The sequence below is a fragment of the Hibiscus syriacus genome, unplaced genomic scaffold (genome assembly GCF_006381635.1).
Source record: "Hibiscus syriacus cultivar Baekdansim isolate YM2019G1 unplaced genomic scaffold, ASM638163v2 tig00110419_pilon, whole genome shotgun sequence".
In the NCBI taxonomy this organism is placed as follows: Eukaryota; Viridiplantae; Streptophyta; class Magnoliopsida; order Malvales; family Malvaceae; genus Hibiscus; species Hibiscus syriacus.
In genome coordinates this window covers 983,654-1,009,176 of record NW_024062731.1, presented here as the reverse complement: position 1 = coordinate 1,009,176, position 25,523 = coordinate 983,654, and the positions used below count along the sequence as shown (strand labels likewise).

Sequence of the window (25,523 nt, the reverse complement as noted above, 5' to 3'; positions counted from 1 at the left end):
GTTGCAAATAGGACAGCAACGTATCATTCATGTGGCTAAATGCTGCAAGAAACAATGCTGCAAAAACAGCAATTGAACACACGACGTGCAGAGAAGAAAGCTCAGCCTCAATTATGTTTCGACTCCATCAGCTACGTTTTAGTGCTTTCAATTTTCTGTAACCCTTATCGGTACCAAAAATCCTATGAGAAAATAGAAATGGTTAGGCAATGATAGTTTATAATGTCCAGAAAAATATGCTAGCTTCCCAAAAAAAAGAAGAAGCTTAGTACACTTTTTATTTTTTAGTTCCTAAACTAATCTCAAAATACGATTTGATGTCTAAAGAGTTTTTTTGCTAATAATAGACGTTTAACGGTTCCAACATTATACTTTTAAGTGCTTAGACCGTAACAATCACTAAGTTTGATTGTTATCTGACACGTGTCACACATATAAAATTTTAAACATTTTTTTATGCTTCTTTTATTTTTATTAACAATAAATATATTATCGAAAAAACATTTTTTTAAAAAGATCCCAACCTTCTCCCTCCCCCTCCCCCAACAAAACACGAGAATGGGAAGATGGTTGCCAACAGCGGCAATGGCGACCGTCAATGGCAATAACGATAATGATGATCGATTAAATTTAGGGTTAGAGTTATGGTTAAGGATTTAAGGGTTTAGGTATTTAGAGATTTTATGTAATGTCAAAAGTAATAACCGATCAATGGGTGGCAGAGATAGGTAGGTGGCCTTTTGGCGATGGAGATGGTGGCCGGGGATAACCGACAATGGCTGAAAATGAGTTTGAAGTTATAGATTTTAGGGTTTTTTGGGGTTATTTTATAATTTAAAAAAATTAGTTTTTTATAAATTAATTAAACTTTTAAATTTTTTATTTTTTAAGAAATAATATTTTTATTATTCAAAAATAAAAAATATAATGGTAGGAACCTAAAAGTATAACTGAGAAAACGTTAGATGCTTATTGTTAGAAAAAAAGCTTTAGACATCAAATCGTATTTTGAGGTATAGTTTAGGCACTAAAAAGTATATTAAGCAGCTCTTTTGTAATATCCCAAAATCGGGGCTAGTGACTAAAATGGAAATGTTGAAACTTGGAGGTCTTTTTGAAAGATTGAAAAGTTTAGGGACTAAATTGGTAATATTTTATGGATGATTGTTTAGTAAATATTAAGTGAAGTAAGGGGTAAAATTTTCTTTTCTAAGGAAGGATTTTATTTCTCCCTTTATATAGGAGATCAACACGTGGAGATGGAGAGAAATGAAAGAAAGCTCTGGAGTCTTGGTTGGTTTTCTTCTCCTCCTCTTCCCGTGGCTATGTTGATAAGGTAAGTTGGTCTCAAGTTGGTTAATTCTTTCGTTTTAAAGTTGGTTTTGATTCTTGGAGTAATAAAAAAAAAGTTCAAGGAAGGCTTAAGATTACTTAAAACCCTAAGATAATTAAGTCAGAAAGGATTAAAGATAAGTGGTTTTTAAATGAAATCTTAGAAAAGAGTTGATAAGTTGAATTTTAAACCAAATTTGACTTGTCAATAGTTGGATTAATAGATAATTATGTGAGTATATAAGAATACAAATATAAGTTATATGATATGAACACAATGGATTATATAAATATGTGATATATATGATATATGGGAACATATGTGAACAAGAGATGAAAATGATATACATGTTATATGAACACATAAAGTGTTATAAGATAAGTGACATATGAATATGAATATGAAATCATATGAACAGTGATATGTACATGTGAATATATGAAATGATATAAATAATAATAATGCCCATGTTATGTGTTATGAGGGCTAGAGGTATAGTTGGCATGCTAAGAGTCAAGGGTTACCTATGTCCTTCGGGACATATGGATATGATTACCTATGTCCTTCGGGACATATGGACATGTTACCTATGTTCTTCGGAACATATGGATAGGTCCTTAGGGACATATTTCACATGCCACTCAGTGGACCCTTATACAAGCTGTAGTGACAACATATGTGTGCACAACCTCAAAGTACTTGCATACCTTAAGTTCTCACATGTTTACATGGACTAACAAAGAGATAATATAAAGAAACTTGATATGCTTATAGGTGTGGTCCTTTGTGAAATAATATATGTGTTATATGATGTATATAAATGATAAGTACATGATTATACGATAATATTAATGATAATAATATGATAATGATAAGAAAGAAGATAATTATATATGTACATATGTGGATTTGATATATGAACGGATATATGCTTGTGTATGATATGATGTAGTAATTGTTCATGCATGATTATAAGTTAGAGTTTCCATTATATGTTTATATGCCTCACTAAGTCATCGACTTAGCGTGTGAGTGTTTCACACGTAGGTTCCGGAAAACGAGAAGAGAAGCTAAGAGGAGCAAGACATGTCAACATCTCCTTTAAGAAGTTCATATCAGAAAAGAAATATATATGATTATGTATTTTTTATATTGAATATAGTTGGCATGTACAATTAATTGAGTTGAATATGCTCTGATATGTTTGTAGAACCAATTGAGTTTTAATTGATGTAAAGTATTCATTTTTTTAAAATTGTGAATTTATGTTTTTATCTAATTATAAAGAAAAACGTTTTGAAAAGTCAATGTGACACCTCAGACTCGGATCCGGGTCGGATACGGGTTGGGGGTGTTACATCTTTTCTGTCCATCATTAGCTGGATCAAGGCTCTAAATTTGACACATTCTTGTACATCATGTTTTTCCTCATTGTGATAACAGAAATGACTGCCACCTTTACAATCTGATGTGCTAGGATGCGGTACAAGAAACCCCGTATTTATCATTTGCCTCCATACCCAAGCCAGAGGTGACTTCATTTCGGAAACTTTAGTTTTGACATTCTTGTCATTCTCCTCGATAATTGCATTAACCCCATTCTCTTGATGGTTAGGCAGAGGATTATGTGCAACATTAGGTCTCTGAATTATTGAAGTGAATCTAGTTCTTGTTGCGTATTCTTTGGATAATCATCTTAAAGGCAAGGCAGTTTTCGATAGCATGCCCCGGGACACCGTCATGATATTCATAGTGTGCATTTTCATCATACCACCTGGGGCATGGGGGCATGGGGGCTTTAGAGGTTCCTCTAGATATGGTGACACCACATGTGTGTCAAAAAGCTGTTGATAAAGCTCCTTATATGTTATGGGAATAGGATAAAAAATGCTTCATTTCTCTTTCTCTCAATGGTTCCCTCGAATCTTGTCTATAAGTATCTGACAGTACAGTTGCAATTGGTTTTGATTTAGAGATGATAACATTTTTACTGGTGTTGAAAACGTTGATGTTGTTGATATCTCATTCTCTCTTCTTTATGGGAGGTCTTCTACTTGACTCACCTCATTATATCTTTCCTTTCTTAATGGTCGTTTCTATAATCTCTCCGGCCATCACCAAATCAGAAAAATTTCCAGATATAATTGCAACCAAATGCCCGAAGAAAGGAGAATTCAGTGTATGTACAAAAAGCTTCCTTGTTTCTTTTTCATCCAAAGTTGTATGAACCAACGCGACTAAATCCCTCAATCGTTGTGCATATTGCCTAAGGCTTTCGTTATGCTTTTTCTCCATACTTTGCAGCATAACACGATCTAGTCTCATGTCATTCATGTGCTTGTATTGCTCTAAGAACGACTTGGCAAGACCTTTCCATGTCATGATGTGTGAATGATTCAGTTGATTGTACCATCGAATGGCTGAACCTGCCAGACTCTCCTTGAAACAGTGAATCATGAGCTGGTCATTTCTGACATATCTTGTCATCTTTCGACAGAACATGGTAATGTGAGCTAAGGGGCAACTGTTCCCATCAAACTTCTCGAAATCTGGGACTTTAAACATAGGAGGAAGAATCAAATTCGGGATTAGACTTAATTCCAGAGCATCGACTCCATAATAGTTGTCATCTCCTTTAACCGTTTTCATTTGGTCTTCTAAATGTTTGATCTTCTCCTCCATCTTCTTGGATTTTTCCTCCTCATCAAAATCCAAAATACGATAATCATCCGGAGAAGCTTGTGCTTTTGCAGCAGATGAGTCCCCTTGAAGTCCTGACAAGATTCCAGGTGAAATAACTAACTGCGGAGTAGGTGGTATAACCACCCCTTCAGATGCCCCTGCCCCATGAGCACTAATTTGATTCAGGCCATACAACCTTGCAACAATCTGTTCAATCAATGAATCTTGATTCTAACTCATTGATCCAAAACGTATCTGTTATTATAAACAGTATTTATTGGGACAAAAATGTTATTTCTAAAAGACCAAAAACAATTCAAAGGTACATTTATCTAGATCTTCTAGACCCCGAACGACTTCTAATTAGTTGACAAGTCTTCTTGCTTCTTCTGTCACTGGCTGAATACCTTGTCGAACCACCCCGACTTCTCTTGCCAAACCATGCAATTGACGAGCCACTTTCTATACATGCTCTAAGAAATCCTGAAGGACTGCATCCCTAGCCTTCACCTTTTGCTGAGCCTGTTCCCAACGAAAACACCACTGATGTCCTCAATCAAAGGGAATTATTTGGAGCTCATTTGCATGCTTCTTGAATTTGTCCGCAATGCTCTCTAATTCGGCCATAGTTTTACTATCTTGATCATGTTTCCTTTGTGCTGAGTTCGATCAGTTACCACTTTTCATCAACCCCTGCAACCTTTACCAACCCAGTCTTGAAAGGATGACTTTTGATATATTTGATGAAGACCTAGTCCATTCTAATTCCTTCGCAATGTAACAGGGTAGTGCACTCCTCATTAATGAGCACCATGTCTTCTTGGTTGAATATAAAACAACTGTATCCCATATTCAAAAATTGGACCAGGGCTCGAATTAGGGATTCATCTATCTTGACATAGAATAAGTGTGCGATATAACTGGCAAAACTTCTGTTTTCTGTCAGTTTTCCAACTGTCCCAAATGTTCCGCAACTCTTGAGTATCATTTTGTTTGAGGCTGATGGAAGCGTAGCCAGCCAGATCTGACACATAGTTGTATTGTATATTGTCCTCGTTTTCCTTCTGAGTCTTTTCTGACCATAACCGTACTTCTGTATTTTTGACCTCTCGCATTATAACTCCTTTTTCCATTAATGCAAACTATTTAAGTTTTAACGAACACTTTGCGGTTCAACACCTCTTTGAATGATGTAAATGAAAAAAAGGAAATAAAACAAAAATGAAAGAAAACAAGTCAATAAATTAGTAATAATAATCAAAATAATAATAAAAATTCTTATCTCACATGTTATTTTCTTGAACAATTCCTAACCACATATATTTCTAATTAACATGCTTTGAACAAAAAAATTCTAGGGCAAAATTACAATATGTGACCAAAATGAATTACACATTAAAGGTGCAGGGACTGTGAAAATAATTTAACTATTTCATAATTGTACAATGGTCTTCCCTATAAATACCCTTAAAATCACAAAAAATTCATTTTTAACCATTTCACCAAAAAAAAAACTCTCTCCTCCCTCTCATTTTTCTCTTAACCCAAACCCTCAACCGACCTATGGCCGACCACATCCTCGTCACTCAGACCACTATCGGCTGCCACTCCGGTTACCACAACTTGTGGCTGAAAAAACCAAACTCAACCAAAATACTCCTCCCGGCCCTGTGAGTACAAAATTGAAGCCCATTCACCCTAAAAAGACCCCAATCGACTAGATCCAAATTTTAAGGTTCATACTTTTACCTTTTTCGGTGAGCCTTTTTAACTTCCGGTGGTTCTTCTTTTCCGATGAGATTCCTACGTGCTCCCGACGACCTTTGACGAAGCAAAGCTTCAAGCTTTGATCTTTTTGTGTTTTTTAATTCAAATGTTTTTGCTTTGGCTTGATTTTTTTGTATATTTGATGTGGGTTTCGGTGCACTTCGACTTTTTGGTGCTCGATTGTTTTTTTTGCTATGTACTGTTGCTTTTTTTTATTTTTGTTGGCTACTCGGTGTGGTCTTTATATAGCCCCTAGTCGGGGCTATTTTCGATCACCTCAGGGTTCATTTCCCCTATTTTTTAATTTATTCGGGCTTCTGTTTGTTACTGCTCGTTATTGGCAGAAAATCTCATGATGGTTCAGTCCCGAGTTGCTCTGATTTTTGTAATTTTCCAGTTTTCAGGTGCCGAAAATCTCTGCCAGTTAGAAACCATACTGGCGCGTGGAGGACACACGCCATTGAAAAGTTAATCTGATGCATTTTGGCCGTTGGATCAAAGAGCCAGATCCAATGGCTCTGGTTGATACGACACCCGTGCTAAAGTATAAAATCCTATCCCCTGTTGGGTTAGGCAAACGGACTTGGGCCTTACCCGGCTAGCTGGGTCAGTGTTAGGATTTTTGGAAACTCGAATCGATAACCGGAACGGTTTGCAAAGAGGGGTCAGAACGGTTTTGTATTTAGGGAGTAAGGAGATTGAAAGATAGATAATTGCACAGCGATTTATAGTGGTTCGACTTTCTCAACCAAAGTCTACGTCCACTAGCTTAGCTTCTCACCAAGGACTTTCCAACAAATTCACTAATTTGTTCTTTCTTTTTAGGATAAAGAGTAACCTTACAAACTCCCTAGTTTTTCCGTTCTAAACTAGAACCTTTCCCTAGCTTTTACACGGGCTAAGCTAGAACATTTCCCCTTTACAAAATGATAAAAGATGTAAATAAGAAAATCTCTCTAAGGTATGTGTTTACAATATTGAGCTCACAAGAACAAAATATTTACAAGGGAAAGATGAAATAAGATTGAAAAACTCTTCTCTTGTGTTTGATTGCTTGGATAGTTGTTCTCTTGCTTCTTCAAGTGTCCTTAGCTTGTATTTATAGCTTGGAATGTGTTTGAAGTCGTATATAGCCGTTGGGGATGTTTTGGAGCCGTTTGGAGATGAAAATCCATTAATAAAATAGCTTGGAGCGTGGGGGAATCGGTATCCCTTAATAGGGAATCGGTTCCCTAAGTACAATCTAATTTCGACCGTTAGACAGGGGGATATCGGTACCCCCTGGGGGGAATCTGTTCCCCCTGGGGGGAATCGGTACCCTCTGGGGGGGATCTGTACCCCCTGGACATTCTGTTTTCTAGGAGCCAAAAACCTGTAGGAGAGAATCTGTACCGCCTGGGGGGGATCTGTACCCCTGTACAATATGATTTTTTATTGACTTTGTTCGAAATACTTTGTAAAATTGTTTTAAAAATAGTTTAAGTATAAAACACAATTTTACACTTTAGTAAGGATTAAAATGAACTTTGAAAGACTTGAAGTAATATTTTGATATTTGAATAATTATACCGAATATACTTAGAAAATCTTTTAGAAAATCTTAAAATTCATTTAACTTAATTTGTTATATCTAAACATCAAAATGTTTTCAACAATCTCCCCCTTTTTGATATAACAAAACATTTGAGTAATTTTAAGATTTTGAAATCAAGTTTGAAATTACTCCCCCTTACTTTAACACTTCTCCCCTTTAACACCTTAACACTTCTCTCCCTTTTTGTTAAATCAAAAAGACTCTAATCTTTGAAGTTCAAAATAACTTTGGAGAGTAAGTAGTAAATTTGACATTTTAAAAATCATTTGAAAAAAAATCAAAGCTCCCCCTCAATAAATGCATTCCAAATAAAATTATGCTTTAAGGCCTTGACACTTAAAAAAAATTGAATTTCAACAAAGAATAACAAACATGTTAGTAGCACATGAAATTCAATGTATCCAAGTGTAAAATACTTTATGCAATACCAATTGTTGAAATTTGATATCGATTGTTAAAATTAAGAGCATATGCATAAAGTTTTTCTATATGCATTTGAAAATTTTTGATATCAATTGTTAGAGAGATATCATTTTCATTTAAACCACATGCATAAACATTCAAATTTAGGTCAAAAATTTTAAAGATTTATAAAATCAAAGTATTTGAAAAGTTGATATCAATTGTTAAGAGATATCATTGCATTAAAACCAATTTTGACCAAATTTATTATGATGAACTAAAAATTCTTAAAAATTAATATAACTTTAAATGTTCATCATAATCATCTTTTCAACATACATGAGATTAAAAACAATGATGTATAATCATTTAAAACCAAAAGTCATGCATGCTTAAAATCAAATGAGCAACCAAATAACTAAAATTAAAAAACATTAAACTTAGAGGTTACCCATTCCTTTTCATGTGTGGCTAGAGCATCTTGAATATCATCATTTTCATCACAATTGCTTCCACACACCTACAAGAGACATTTAAGTAGATTTTGGTATCCAAATTGCTTTGGATCCTTGAACGTTAGTTTCAATGCCCCTTGTTCCTTTCAGAACCCATACTTGCCTAATTTTAAAACATTTTCCTTTCTTCAAAGGACAAGTATGCTCCTTATGACCATGATAATGACAATGTGAGCATATTGTCATTATTGAACTAAATGGATTATTTAAAATGATTTCTTTTTCTTTTGTTAAGCATTCAAGCTTAACTTTTAAATCAAAATTTTCTTTTTCAAAACTTTCAATTTTTATTTTTGAAAGCTCTAAATCCTTTTTCAAAATTTCATTTTGGCTTTCAAAATCTATTTTTGTTTTCAAAAGAAAATCATTTTCAATTTTCAATTTTGAAATCATTTTCTTATATTTGGAGTTCATGGTCTCAAACTCCGAATATAACCTATTAAAATCATCTTGTAACTCATCAAACGTATATGAATTAAATTCATTTGAGTTAGAAGATACCTCGGGCTCATCACGAGCCATTAGAGACACTACCTTTGTTGGTTCTTCTTTCTTGTTTCCATGGATTTCCTCAAGCTTATTCCAAAGCTCCTTGGCACTTGAACATGAAGAAACCCCTTCATAGATTTTATGATAAAATGCACAAAACAACATGTGCATAGCCTTGGCACTAAGTTGAGCTTTATTCCGTTCTTTGTCACTCCTCTTCTTCTCCTTCTTCTTTGGAGAAGAGTAGCCGTTCTCGATTATCTCCCATGCATCAAGATCATTGGATTGGATGAATACCTTCATTAATTTCTTCCAATGATGATAGTTGACTCCATTGAAGTATGGAGGTTTGTCGGTTGGTAGAGAGTCTTCCATGTGGAACGAGCCGGAGGTGGAAGCCATCTTCTCGGTTGTGTCAGGAATTGGTAGAGCTTCTTCGAGGTTCATCTCAAGGTGGTTAAACCTTCTTAACAAGTTAGGCTCTGATACCAATTGTTAGGATTTTCGGAAGCTCAAATCGACAACCGGAACGATTTGTAAAGAGAGGTCGGAACGGTTTTGTGTTTAGGGAGTAAAGAGATTGAAAGATAGATAATTGCACAACGATTTATAGTGGTTTGACTTTCTCAACCAAAGTCTATGTCCACTACCTTAGCTCCTCACCAAGGATTTTCCAACAAATTCACTAATTTGTTCTTTCTTTTGAGGATAAAGAGTAACCTTACAAACTCCCTAGTTTTTCCGGGCTAAACTAGAACCTTTCTCTAGCTTTTACACTGGTAAGCTAGAACCTTTCCCCTTTACAAAAGGATAAAAGATGTAAACAAGAAAACCTCTCTAAGGCAGGTGTTTACAAGATTGAGCTCATAAGAATAAAATATTTACAAGAGAAAGATGAAATAAGATTGAAAAACTCTTCTCTTGTGTTTGATTGCTTGGATAGTTGTTCTCTTGCTTCTTCAAGTGTCCTTAGCTTGTATTTATAGCTTGGAATGTGTTTGAAGTCGTATATAGCCGTTGGGGATGTTTTGGAGCCGTTTGGAGATGAGAATCCATTAATAAAACAGCTTGGAGCGTGGGGGGAATCGATATCCCCTCATAGGGAATCGGTTCCCTAAGTACAATCTGATTTCGACCGTTAGACAAGGGGGAATCGGTACCCCTGGGGGGGAATCTGTACCCCCTGGACATTCTGTTTTCTCGGAGCCAAAAAGCTGCAGGGGGAATCTGTACCCCCTGGGGGGAATCTGTACCCCCTGGGGGGAATCTGTACCCTTGGACAATCTGATTTTTCTTGGCTTTGAAACGGTTCGAAATACTTTGTAAATTTGTTTTAAAAATAGTTTAAGTATAAAACACAATTTTACACTTTAGTAAGGATTAAAATGAACTTTGAAAGACTTGGAGTAATATTTTGATATTCGAATAATTATATCGAATATACTTAGAAAATCTTTTAGAAAATATTAAAATTCATTTAACTTAATTTGTTATATCGAAACATCAAAATGTTTTCAACAGTCAGGCTTACTTCGGTTGGGCTTCACTCTGGACCGGTTGGACTTGCCTTTGACTTGGACCGGGATGGACTTTGTTGGACTTTTATTTGACTTGGACCAGGATGGACTTTGTTCGACTTTTATTTGGATTGGATTTGAACCTAGAAATAAATTGAATAATAATAATAATAATAATATAATATAATAAATATAAAATATAAAATAATATATATATAATATAATAAATAATACATACACTATATTTATTTTAAAAACTATATAACATATATTATATTTTCAAAAATTATAATATGTTTTCAAAAATTATATATATATTTTCAAAAAATATATATTTTCAAAAACCATATATTATATACATTTTTTGAAATTATTTTATATATGTTATATATTATATAATAATATAAATATTGTAAAAAAAAAACACTTGATGTCTCAGACGAAAATGGATATCTACAATTAGGCATCATCATAAATTTCTTTTATCAATTTCATCTTCATTTTCTTATGAAATTTGATTCTTTCTTCTTTTTAATGGAAATGTTACCTTTAGCATTAAATTTTTACGAGTATTGGCGTGAAATCGTGCATAACAGTTTTTCAAAAGAAAATTTACAAATAATCCATGTAAGCACCATACTAGACATGGAAAGGCTTTCTAAATTTTCATGAATTACTCGAAAAATCTCATCATACACCACAATTTACGTATGTTTCATGTTAAGTTTTTAGAAATTTTAATTCCTTTTATAATTTTAAAGTTATTTGTTGTTGTTAAATGTGAATACTCAATCGAGTCAAGTAGAATAGAACAGGAAAACATGAGTTAATTGAGTTTATGAATATTATTTTATTATTCAAATTTTATGTGAATATTTTTAGTCTAATTTATGTCCAAGTTGAGTTGAATCAAATATAGTTGTTTGAGTATTTATTTAAATTTAAATTTAAATATAATTATTTATAATATTACGGTATATGTATGTATGTATGTATGTATGTATGTATGTATGTATGTATGTATGTATGTATGTATGTATGTATGTATGTATGTATGTATGTATGTATGTATGTATGTATGTATGTATGTATGTATGTATGTATGTATGTATGTATGTATGTATGTATGTATGTATGTATGTATGTATGTATGTATGTATGTATGTATGTATGTATGTATGTATGTATGTATGTATGTATGTATGTATGTATGTATGTATGTATGTATGTATGTATGTATGTATGTATGTATGTATGTATGTATGTATGTATGTATGTATGTATGTATGTATGTATGTATGTATGTATGTATGTATGTATGTATGTATGTATGTATGTATGTATGTATGTATGTATGTATGTATGTATGTATGTATGTATGTATGTATGTATGCTTTTCATATGTGTAAATAAGATTTGTAATGATATTTAATAAATCAAATATCATCTAAAATTATATAATATATTTGTAATATTATTTTTTAAAGAAGAAATTTTGCAAATAAAATATTGGTTGAAGTATAAAGGATTCAAAGAATTGATGAGAAGAAAGAAACAACGAAGAGTTTCGATGGAAGGACTAAATTAAATAAAATACAATCCTAAAGGGTTAAATTGAAAAAATTAAAAAATATATTTTGAAAAAGAAATTGAAGTTACAAAAGTATTCTGGAGTTGCGAAGAGTATGCGATTTAAATTTTGTCAAAAGTGAAGGAAAAATTGCTCAAATAAGAATATTAAGAATCAAATCATAAACATAACCAAATTACTTAATCAAAAACCAAAACCACATCGTTTAGATTTTAAATTATTCAAATTTTATAAATTTAAATTAGACTCAAAGTTAAAATTCGAATAAAAAATTTGAAGTAACTCGTATGACTTAAAAAAAAAAAAATGTAAAAATATAAATATATATTTAAGTGGAATCAAATTTTATTTCCCCAAGTTGACATAATAAATAAGACGAATGATGTCATATCAACATAACATATACATAGATTATTATTCGGACAATCACATCAAATTTAATAAGTGTTTTTGCAAAAAGAAAATGGTAATTTAATTATTTTCTCATTTAAATAAATTTTCAGAACTTCGTAATTTAAATTAATCGTAGTGGCTAATTGTTATAATCATCAACAATTGGCCCAATTTCTTATTACAAGCGTGTTAGTAACCCCAAGAGATGCAAAACTTCCAGCTCTGCCTATAGGATCTTCATGGTATCTGATTTCATTGGGGGTAGTAATACAAGAAATCTATTGATCAAAATCAACATTACTTTAAGCAATAAATCAACTCTCAAAGCTTGGATTCAAACGCAATCCCTAAATTACAACCCCCTTTGCACCCAAAAAGAAAAGAGCAAGAACCAAAGAGAAGGAACCCATTGTTCCCATCCCTGTTCAGTAGCAATTGTTGCCATCCAAAATTCAAAGTAATATACAAATTTTTATCATTTATTTATTTAAATCAAAGCATCACGTGTCACACATCGGTTAACCCGATGTGGAACAATCATGTCTTGCTTTTCGGTTATAAATTTTCGAGGGCCGAAGATCCGTCGTCTCCGGTCACAGCTGCATTGCAAGAAATATGTTAAAACCAACAATGGCAAAGTAAAAGATAGCTTCACAAGAATGAGTAGGATGACCAAAAACTTACGGGGTTAACAACAAACAAGCAATCACTATCACAACTGAAAACAGCTTTTGGAAAAACTATGCAAGCTTTAATCAAAGGGATTATATTTGATGCACCAAATATTAAATGTTTGTTAACGACATGAGACTCTTATGGACCGACAGTGCATCGAATATTACATGTTTGTTAACCACAAACTATAAACTAATAAACAACAGGAAAAAGTGCAAGATTTCACAAGAATTCCATGAAAACATGTACATAAACACAAGAAATGATGGCAAATGATAAAAAATCAAAAGCAAAAGTTTTAAGTTATAGAGCATCAGGACATGTGACCTCTGTGACCTATGTGTCAAGCCGTTACCAATTTTGTAACTATAAATAAATAAATCTTATGTGTAGATATTATTAGTGCTGAAGAGCTCTCAGCATGTTCATAAGCATGAAAAGATGGCTTGAAACCAAATATCACTGAAACAAAAATAAGAGTTCAACATATAACCTAAACTACAATCAGTAAAAACCAACATTTCAAACTCTGAGAAATAGATAATTTGCTTCATGGTATAGAATGAAACTTACATCAGAAATTCTATGTAGGAACAGACACAGAAGTCGTCATGTTCCTCAATGGAACCAGGAGGACTTTTTCTCAGCGGGTTTCAGAATTTGGAAAGAACACATTAGGGTTTCATCAACAGTCATCATTGCACCCGCATTATCAAATTCACCACAATAGTTGGGAGCTGAAAATACTGTAACAAGCTGTCTGTCAGCAAAGAACTCATAGCCATCTTCAACAACCTGAAATAAGCATCATGGTCAGCTGTTTAGCTTCCACTCAAACAGATCACTAAGAGAAAAAGTAAGCAAAGTGCCTAACCTGATGGGCACGGCAAATAAGGTCCATATCGTTTTTCATTAAGAAGTCAGAAACTCTATCTGGGCCAAAGGTGTATGAGACTCCCCGATCATTCATACCCCACCCTTTGATTTCCCTACCAGGATCTGACCAAAGTAAATCACAAAGCATACCAGACTCGGGAACATCTATTGGACGGGTTAAAGTCCTAATTTGATCCAAATTTGATAGATCAGGGGAAAGACCACCATGCATGCACAATATTTTATCATCTATTACAGCAGCCACGGGAAGACAGTTAAAACACTCAGTAAAGGTCCTCCAAACTCCCACAGAGAACCTTCGTTTGCATTCATCATAAAATCCATAAATCCGATTAATATTAGCACATTCATGATTCCCTCGCAAAAGAAAGAAGTTCTCAGGATATTTGATCTTATAGGCCAGCAGAAGGCATATTGTTTCTAGACTCTGCTTGCCACGATCAACATAGTCCCCCAGGAATAAATAATTAGCATTAGGAGGGAAACCTCCACACTCAAAAAGCCGCAGAAGATCAGTGTACTGTCCATGAATGTCACCTGAACAAGGAAAGACAGAACACAAATTATTAAAATTTCTTTTAAAAAGTTTAATCCAGCTATCAAAATTAGGAAGATATATCCAGAACTATGTTCAAAATAGCACATGAAATATTGAGATGTATTCCGTGTTTCCTGTCTTAACTTTACCATTTTGATATAGTTGCCTCCTCTGCATAAACTGAACGTGATAGTTTAGAACTCTAAATTGTTCCACATGTGAAACTAATAAGCAGCTTTACAATATCTCTTTAGGTTGCATTGCCTTACCTATTCATAGCCGAAACTAACCAGTTGCACCACACAAGTACCCTTTCCTCTAATTTTTGATACTATTTAGTATTTACTTATAACAGGACACATTCACAAAAGTATGAGGAATTCCTCACCATTGATTTTCTTTAAAATTAGGTTTAGTTTTCAAACACTACCTAAGAACTTTGAGCTCGCTCAATTAATCATTCAATATTAGTCTTCCAATAGAAGCCAATGCCAAAGGTTCATGCGTATAAAGTAGAGAAGTAAAATGCAAGCTTAGGAAGATATTTGCATCTGTGTTTTAAAAGGCGTGAGGCGCTCCAAGGCGATTAGCTACCCGAGAGCCTCAATTTTTTGAGGCGCTTTGAGGCGAGAGATTCACGTACGCGAGGCGCTTAATTTTACAGTAAATATTTTATAACCATACCTCAAACACAAAACAACTTAATAAGCAAAAATACCAAGTAGCATAGGTCATATTGTATCTCAAAAAGACAAATAAAAACATCATCAATAATCAAAATGCCTAAAACTCGTCTTCATCATCATCGTCATCAACATCAATGAAGCGGATTATATATCTAAATTCTAAACAGATTACCTAACAATTAAACATATTATAGATAAACAATTAAACATATTACCTTAACAAAATAACAAGTAAGCAGATCACCTTAACAATGAAGCGGATTATATATCTACAGCTATGATAACCGATAAAGAAAGCTTGTGTCTTCCAATATATAAACAATTAAACAAATTACATTGAAGATGAAGCAATTAAACAAATTACAGTGAAGTAAATTAACCATGTAGGAGTGGAGGGGAAAAGAAAAGCAGATTGTACATACACTACAGTGATACAAATTTTAAAATTAAGACTTACCTTAATAGAGAAAATCGAGAAAGGAGATAGGAGAAACTGAGAAAGGAGTCTGCTTTCAACTTCAACGTAGAACAATCGCTGAATTAAGCATGAATGGAGGAGGGAGAGAAAATTTTAGGAGGGAAAAGAAGCTCCAGGGTATGCATCGGAGAAACTAGAGAGCTTGGATCATGATTTATAGACATACAGTAATTAAAAATTGGACGTTAGAAGGTCAAGAGACAGTTCAAAGTTCCAGGAATACATTAATGTAAGTAATTGGAATTTAAAAGGTCTGACTGTTGGAAGAAAATCGAGCCCAGACTCAAAATTTAAAAATGGGTCATTGTACGTGAATCGCTAAAAGCATCGCCTCGTCGCCTCGTCGCCTCCGACGACTGAATCGCCGCCTCATGTACTCGCCGCCGCCTTGGTGGTCGGAGGCTTTTTTCTAAACGCCTCGCCTCGCCTAGCGCCTCAAAGCGCCTCAGGCGCGCTTTTTAAAACACAGATTTGCATTATTGCATAGATTTGACAATCTCCAAAGCACATAATTTATATACAGATGAGATCAAATTGATTTGTATACCCTGATTGGATAGAAAATTAGCTACAAAATGAGATCAAATAAGGTGTTTGCTTACAATTAGTTATTTCAACTCAGTTAAAGGGCATGAATTAATATTTTTTTCCTTCCTACAAAAAGCAACCTGCTCATCAGTTTATGATCTAATTGAATTTATAAATTTTCACATACAAAAATCTTCTCTACCCTCCCAACAAGTGATTATTCCAGCAAAGAAGAGAAACGGTAACATAACTTTCACGTTTTTTTTCTTTTCTTGACCTCATAATTCCCCAATTCTAGGATAAGCATTTCTACATAATAAATTTCAACTAATAAATGGGTTCTAGTTTAACAATCAACGAATCTAAGTGTAGTCATTGATTATCAACGTAAATCTTCTATCTTCCCTATCCATTCCCCTGAAATGGCCGACTTCTCTCAACCTCGGACTTTCCGGTCCTTACATGGCATCCTCAAGTAACTAAGGTTGAAAGAAGCCGTTGAGAATAAAAACATTCTCGTACCTAGACTGTAGCTACTACCCTCTCTTCCTCCTATAGCATTAAAATCCAGAGGAAACCTAAAAAAGGATGCAATGCATCAAGACTGTGTCAAGTACGGACCATCAAGATCTCTCATCTAATTCAGATTATATTCATAGCAGAGTTGGTTAATAGCCAAGAAACAACGGGTTAGGCCTCATTTACAATATATTCCAAACCACAATTAATCACATACTTCAATTTTACCTCAATCAGAAATCAGGACAAGAAACCAATCATACCAAGAACAACATCATAAACATTAATTTCAAATGCAACTTAAATAAGAAATAAAGAACTCTCTCAATGCAGATCCTAAGCACATATATGATCATTCCAACAACAAAAAATCCTTCAATGCATTCAATTCTTCTCATTCAAACATTCCTAAAGTTTTCAACTTTTTTCCTTATCAAACCAAAACTTGAAACGCCAAAATCCTGAAAACAAAATACCTAAAGAAAAAAAAACAAAAACAAAAGTTCCACCGTTTTCAAATGGAAAATTCAAGAATCAAATAAAAAACTGTGTGTGTGCATATATGTATATATATTCAAAAGAATGAAAACGTAAAGGCGTACCGCAGATCTTAATGGGAGCTGTAAGTTCAAGAAGAGTGGGTTGTTGAAGAAATATTTCTCTAGAAACAATACAAAGCTTACGGATCTCATCTTCCATCAGCTGTTCCTGTTTCCCTGACTTTGCCTGCTTAGTGTCCAATAAACGACATATGATACTGTCCAAAATGGCAGGGTCCATTGCAGATAATCAAAATCGATCCAAAAACAAGAATTCGTCAAAATTATTTGTTTTCTCTTCTGGGTTTCTTCAACTTGGTTTCATTTTGGCGTTCTTTGAAAAGGAAGAGGCGGAGAAGAACGTCGCCTGGCCTGGCTTTCCCTTTTGGATTAAATCAATGCCACTAAAACTATAGCTATTCTGCATATAAATTGAAAGAAAACGGCATTTTAAATAAAAGTGGTGGCGACTGCAACTCCGATACGGCGGAGAAGTTTATATTTCCATTCGTCGGAATCGATGAATATACTTTTTGTAATTAACCATTCATTGATGTTATAAGAGCCTCAATTTGTTTCTCTTAAGGGTCAATTATACAAACGGTACTAAACTTTTTGTTAAGATTTCGTTTTTACCGTTAATATTTAAAAAGTTTTTTCTTTTGAAAAAAAAATAGTTTTAAATTGATAACATTTATATTTTGATTACTAACACTATCGATTGTTATATCTGTCTGATTTTATAATTTGTTAACTATATTTCTAAAAATAAAAAATCTTAAAATTTTACAGTTTAAAAAATAAATATATATATTTTTTAAAAATGTATATAAATTTCCTAAAATAATTTAAATAAATAAAAAGATGAGACGGAAGGACATCAAGTCTCTACTTAATCATATGAATCCTAACCGTATCTAAAACTGAGCCAGACTGACCCCTAAATGGAGAAAAAAATCACTTCTCACACTTTTTTCCAATCCAAGAGACTTAGTAGTTAAATGGAGTATTATTCTCTTTAGAGGTTTTGAGCTTAAACGACATTGTCTACAAAGTGTATATATTCATTGTCAATTGGTTAAGCGAATGTTGAACATATACTATATTATAATCCATCACAGATCACTAAAAATATACATACCCAAAACCATGCTTAAAGAGCTTCAAATTCCTTACCACTTAATCCAATAGACTTGAATTAATTTATCATTTAATAATATATTAATTAGATTAAATATATTATTGAAGTTATTTTATGGTAGTTCAAATGTGTTGAGTTTTTTTTAATAACTCGTTACATAGTTAGGATCGTCTCATCAACTACTTTGAATTAAATATGATCGAATACCTATAAAATGATATATATATATATATATATATATATTTTGAAAGGTTCACGTTTAAGTTTATAATTAAAATTGAGTTCGGAATAGGTTAACACCCTAAAAATAATACATAGTTTTTTTGACAAACGTATCATTTGTGGTAAAATTAATACCTAGTTAAAAAGTATATGTTGTCTCAAAATAAAAATATTAGTGGCGATCATATTAAATAATAATGACAAAATAATAAATATAAAAACACGATAAGAGAAAAATAGTGTAATAAAATAGTGATGAATAAATAATAAATATATAGATTAAGAAAAATAAAGAAAATAAAAAAATTATTTACATATATGTTAGTAAAATTATATATAATAATAAAATTAAAGTGGAAATAGTCGTGAAAGATAAAATGTAAAAAGTAAAAGATATAAAAATAATATATATATGTGTGCGCGTAATAATGCAAAAAGATAAAAATATATAATAATAATAATAAAAATAAAAATAAAATTTATTGATGCTGAGAAGAATAAAAAAATGTCACAATAACAAATACTCTTGATATTTTAGAGGCACGACTTTCATCTCTACCATTCTGTTTAGATAACAAGTATTTTTGACAATCAAGAGGCATGTAAATACACAGATTCTTATTGATTCTAACATGTGGGTCTTAAGAACAACTAAACATGACGCTTTGATACCACTAAATTTAGCACCCTAATTCAATCCGATATTAAATTTAAAAGACTAAAGCATTACACGGGGACCACCAAAGTGGCTAACTTAAATTTTTCTTTAAAACAACGTAGTAATCATTATTTAAAATGCCATCAATTGAAACAGTGTATAAAACATAATTATTCAAGTTTACAAAAGCGGAGAACTCCCGAATACATCCAAAATAATAACATAATATTATATTAGAATAGAGTCAACTCGAATATACAAGAGTCTATGAATATTATATTCACTCTAAAGTATACTCAAGACGTATTCTGATGCCTCGACAAATATGGAACATGAGTTGATAATAAGCTCCTCTTGATACCTCCAAAGAACCTACCACGGAAAGAAATTATGAACGTTGAGCTCACAAGCTCAGTGCACACAAATAACTATACTATACTATACTACGTGTATTCACTATATTCATATTAGTAGGAAAATACATAAACATATAAGAACATTAATACAAACAAAATGAGGTAGGCATCATGGCGTGGTTGAAGGATTTGTTGTATTTTGGGAATTACACTCCTCTAGTCTATCTATGATACCTTCGGGTATCTAAGGTAAGATTTGGAATTTCTACATAAAAATGTATACTAGGCTCGTTTACCCCTTGGAGTACTTAGGACATGTAACACTCTAATCCAATTTGACCCGAAGATCCATGGATTATAATGTTACATGGGACTACCGAAATAATGACTTTAAAATTTCTTTTAAAACTGCTTAATAAATCACTGAAATAGATTATCCATAATAGTAAAAGTAAAACGGGGTAATAATCTGAGTTTACAAAACAATGGGGAACACCCAAAATAAATCCAAAATAATACAATACTAAACATAATCAAAGTTACGACTAAATAGTACACAAGGTCCGTAAATAGTATATGCACTCTAAAGATGACTCAAGATGTACTCTGATGGTCTCTGATGGCCTGGTATGCTATATTGGAATGTCTGGTGACGATAACTCCCCTTAAACTGCCCCTAAGAACTTGCACACGTAAACACATTCCGAACGCCAAACTTACGTGCTCAATGCCTCGCTAATAACTTTACTATACTACATGTATTCACTAAATAAGATAGTTGAAGACACAAGTCCAAACATGTAAAGCTACTGATTTAACTACCGAGTAGGTATCATGGTACGGTTGACGGTTCTGCATATCGAAGCTCATGCACCCCTCTAGCATTCCTCGGGTATCTAGGGTGAGATCTGGAGTTACAACAGAAACATACACTAGCCAACTTACTCCGTCTAGTCTTGAGGAATTTGCACCTAGTTGGCTTATTGAACTGCCTTGGAACTGACTTGGATATCCACTGGTTGTCGTGTTATGCTAAAGAGGAACTCGGGTGTTCTAGTTGTTTTCCGAGCGTCAAACAATGCTAGTTTTATGAAATCCTAGCTGTTACTATTTCTACTGTTATGATATCTATTATTGTTCTCGCTTGAAGTCTTATTTGTTGTTATTAGAGTATTTAGGGTACCTCCGATCTCATCCTTAAATTCTTGGATTATCTATCCAAATCTGTTTATGGGTATCAATACTGATCCTTTAGTATCGATACTAAACTTTGGGTATCGATACCCACCTGATGGTATTGATACCCCTTGGCTGACGTGGCTTTTGGATTAAGGCAGTATCAATACCCTCATATGAATATCGATACTAAGGTGATGGGGTATCGATACTTGAATGAGTATCGATACCAAATGTCGATTCGATATTTTGAAAAATACCTAAGTATTGATACCCCTATGGGGAGTATCAATACTTCTGCCCTGGTATCGATACTCAATGAATGCATATCGATACTAAACTGCGTAATTTATGCCTGACTGAAGGCCAGTATCGATACAATCGCTACTGGGTGCTCTGTTTTGGCACGAAAATCCTATATTTTCATACCCAAATGCCCCCATTGAGGTATCCAACTGATTTTTAGATGTTTTATGTGATAATAGAGGTCATAATGGGTCTATAAACATGCCGAAAACACTCAAATGATGCAATCTACCATGAATGCTTTAAGCTTATGCAACTTACCAAATCTCACCTAGATGAACTACATATGTTATTGATTAGTTAAGATTGAGTTACTAGAGCGTTTAGACTACTGGGGGTGCTCAAAGCTCAACCCAAAGTAAGTTTTTCATTCTCTTTAGCTTGAGAGCTCTCTCCAACATCTCTCACTAAGCAAGAATCAAATAATGAGGGTCACTAGATGGATATTGAGGTTTAGGAAACTTTAAAAACATTTCCTAAGCCTAAAAATCTATAGAAATGAATTAAAATCCATAGGTTTGATAAACCCCCACAAAACCTATTTTTGGTTACCATGGCTAAACTTTGCAAAGGAAGGCTTGAATTGAAGTTTAGGAGATGATGGTTATGTTAGGAGATGATGGTTATGATTCTTACCTTTAAATTGCTGATGGGGTTTGGAATGCTATAAAGATTCCACCTTTAGGCTTATCTTGAAGAAGAATGAGATTAAGAGAAGAGAAGAAGACAAAGAAGAGTTGAGAAAAGAGGGAGGAGACAACGTGATATCACTCATAATTAATAACTATTCAACTTTTGAAATCTTTAATGGTGAAATTACTTTCTTGGTCCCTTTGATTCTGATTGCAGACTAAAAAAATCCCTTTTTACTCTTCATTAGGCTTGGTTTAAGCCCAAATCCATCTCATTTGGGTCAAAACTTCTCATAAACTAAGGAATTAATTCAAGGCCCAACTCGGGAAGTCCCAAAACTCCTAACCCAAAATCTAAGGCGTTATAAGATATCTTCATCCAGTCAACAAAGATAAGTGTCTTGACACTAGTTGAGATATATCCGAATATTTCTAATTAAACAAGAAGATCATCGTATTTGCTATAGTAACTTGGTTATCCTCATTGTTTCCCAAGCATCACACAAAGGCATAAGTTTTATGGCATTTTACTTCATAAGATTCTTAAGCTTTTGTTGTATTCATTTACTGTTCTCATTTGTAAGTTCATTGGAGAAGTTTTGATGGTTCTAGATTCCTTCTCAAGCCCTTAACTCAAAGTTTAACTTATTAACCAATTAAATACGATGGCACAAATACTTAGCCATTTAGTATTGATATCGATCTGACAATATTGATACATTCCCTTAGTACGTATACTAGAGTTACATTTGATGTTCTGAGAATACCTTATAATATTATTACCCTTATATGAAGTATCATTAGTTATATATTAAGGTACTAATACCATTATAGGTACCAATATCAAATGTTTACATTCGATGCTTTAGAAATTAAATCAATATTGATACTTTTACTTAGGGTACCAGTGCTTATTATTTGAGTGGTATAAGTACTTCCCAAGTAATGATATCAAATTTGGCTACTAGAATTTGCAACTTAATGATGGTATTGATACCCTACCTTGGGTATCGATACCCAAGGAAAAATATTGTTACTCTATGAATAGAGTACCAATACTACCCAACCAAGAACACATTGTTTTGGCTATATGAAGAGCAATATCAGTATTGTTCATCCAATACTTTTAGGCTCGATAAAGCTCGTTTGAAAAACCAAAAATGATCCAAGAGGGGGTGAATTGGCTTTTTGAAATTTAGGAAGTATGGAGTATAAGGATAGAAAAAATTGCACAATGATTTACAGTGGTTCAACTTCCTCAATGAAGTCTACATCCACTACCTATGCTCCTCACTTAGGATTTTCCAACAAATCCACTAATTTGTTCTTTCTTTTTCAAGGACAAAGAGATAACCTTTACAAACTCCCTAGATTTTCAAAGATTTAGCTAGAACCAAAACCCATTTACAAAAGAAAAGAACTATAAACAAGAAAATCTCTGGAAATGAAGATGTTTACAAATTAAAGCTCACAAAAATATAAATATTTCCAAAAGAAAATAAATAAAGAATGAAAAGTATTTCTCTTGTGTTTGATTGCTTGGTTAGGTGTTGGTAACCTTCTTCAAGTGTCCTTTGGTTTTTTTATAAGTTGGAATGAGTTACTAGCCGTTTCTAACCGTTGGGGATGTTTTGGAGCCGTTGGGGATCAACATAGTCGTTACCTGCAACTTTTAATGCACAAGGGATCAATCATTTTACCAAAGGGATCGATCCTTTTTCAAATATTTCGACTGTTATACGAAAGGGATTTATCTTTTTTTGGGAAGGGATCAATCCTTTTACTTGAGTGATCGATCCCAAACTCACTATTGTCCAAGGGATCGATCCTTTTTTCAAAGGGATATATCATTTGGTCAAATGGATCGATCCTTTAAGCTAGAGAAGCTTTGAAACATGACTTTAAAGCAAGAAAATGATTGAATATGTTTTGAAAAGGTTCGACTAAGTTTGAAAAACATTTAAAAACATATTTTTAACTTTTATTTGTACTTTGAATTATTTTTGAAGACTTTGAATAAATTCAATTTAGTCCAACAAAAATTTTGCCCTTATTTGTTATATCAAAATATAAGTTCTACAATCTCCCCCTTTTTGATATAACAAAACCTTTGAAAAATAGTTTTTGACAAAAATCTCCACCTTATTAAAACATTTAATGAAAAAAAAGAATTATTAGGAAAATATTGAAGCTCCCCAATTTTCATTCTTGAAATTAAAATTTTCAAACCTATATTCTCCCCCTTTTTATTATATAAAGAATAATTCAAACTTTAAGGTACAAAATAACAATGAGGAGTAAGTAGGAATTTTAACATTAAAACCATTTGAAAAATCAAAAGTTCCCCTTCAACAAATGCATTCCAAACAAAAATTGACTTTAAAAGATTGACACATAAAAGACATGAATTTCAACAAAGATGAATAAATATGTTGCAGTACATGAAATTCAATATATCCAAGTCTAATATACTTTATGCAATACCAATTGTTGTATTTAAGTGCATGTGCATAAGCTATCCAAAAATATTATGCATTTGAAAAATTGATATCAATTGTTAGAGAGATGTCGTTTGCAATAAATCACATGCATAAACATTTAAATTAAGGTCAAAAATTAAAATTTGTAAAAACAAAGCATTAAAACCAATTTTGACCAAAATTCATTATGATGAACAAACGTTTTATGAAAAATCATTAAAACTTTAGAAAATGTTAATCACAACACTTTTTAATATACATGAGATAGAAAACATAAAATCATTTAAAAATCAAAACTCATGCATGCTTAAACCAAATGAGCAACCAATTATGCAATATAATCAAAATAATCTTAGAGGTTACCCATTCTTTTTCAAGTGTGGCTAGAGCATTTGAATATCTTCACTTTCACCACCATTGTTCCCATACACCTACAAGAGACATTTATGTGGATTTTGGTATCAAATTGCTTTGGATCCTTGAACGTTAGTTTCAATGCCCCTTGTTTCCTTAGGAACCCATAATTGTCTAATTTTAAAACGTTTTCCTTTCTTTAAAGGACATGTATGTTCCAAATGACCATGAAAATGACAATGTGAGCATTTTGTCATTTTTAAACATTATGAGTTGTTTTTAGAAATTAATTCCTTTTCTTTTGTTAAGCTTTCAAATCAAAATTTTCTTTTTCTAAATCATTTTTTTGATTTTTGAAAGCTTTAAATCATTTTTCAAAGTTTCATTTTGTTTTTTTTTAAAATCAACTTTTGCTTTAAAAATCAAATCATTTTCAACTTTAAATTTTGAAATTAATTTCTTATATTTGTAATTCATGGTCTCAAATTCCAAATATAACTCATCATATGCATCTTGTAACTCTTTAAATGAATAGGAATTTTAAATCGAAAGAGTTAGAAGTTAGCATTGAATCTTCTTGAATGACCATGAGACATAGGTTGGCTTCTTCATAATCGTAGTCTTCTTTATACTCCAAGTCGCCACAAATGCCTTCTTTTTGCTTGACCCATGCTTGTTTAGGAGAGTACATTCATACTTGACATGTCCCATCCTTTGGCAATCAAAGCATATCGAGGGATCTTTTTTCTTGCTCGATTCATGCTTATTATCTTCTTTATATGTCATGAATCATCTAAATTTCTTGAAAAACTTAGCCATTTATTCTTCTTCTTCATCATCTTATTCACTTGAGGTGCTTTCATATTGAGTTAAGGACTTCAAGGCAACACATTTTTCTTTCTTTTCTTGTTTCTTCTATTCTTCTTGTCCTTCCTCCTTTTACATCATCTCATGAGTGAGAAGGGGGCCAATAAGTTCATAAAGCGAAAAAGTTTTTAAGTTATTATCTTCAATGATAATTGTCTTCTTCGATTGCCAAGATTTTGGAAGAGAGT

General features: G+C 32.9%; 1 protein-coding gene across 1 annotated transcript; it reads right to left on the bottom strand.

Annotated features, from left to right (window-relative positions):
• Nucleotides 1–13,501: 13,501 nt before the first annotated feature.
• LOC120124576 (serine/threonine-protein phosphatase PP1 isozyme 2-like) lies at nt 13,502–17,630 on the bottom strand. Its single transcript, XM_039143216.1, has 4 exons — nt 17,207–17,630; nt 13,833–14,392; nt 13,569–13,753; nt 13,502–13,538 (listed from the first exon to the last, which is right to left on the bottom strand). The coding sequence occupies exons 1-3, from the start codon at nt 17,382–17,384 to the stop codon at nt 13,577–13,579; spliced, it is 915 nt and encodes a 304-aa protein (XP_038999147.1). The 5' UTR covers nt 17,385–17,630; the 3' UTR covers nt 13,502–13,538; nt 13,569–13,576.
• Nucleotides 17,631–25,523: the final 7,893 nt, after the last annotated feature.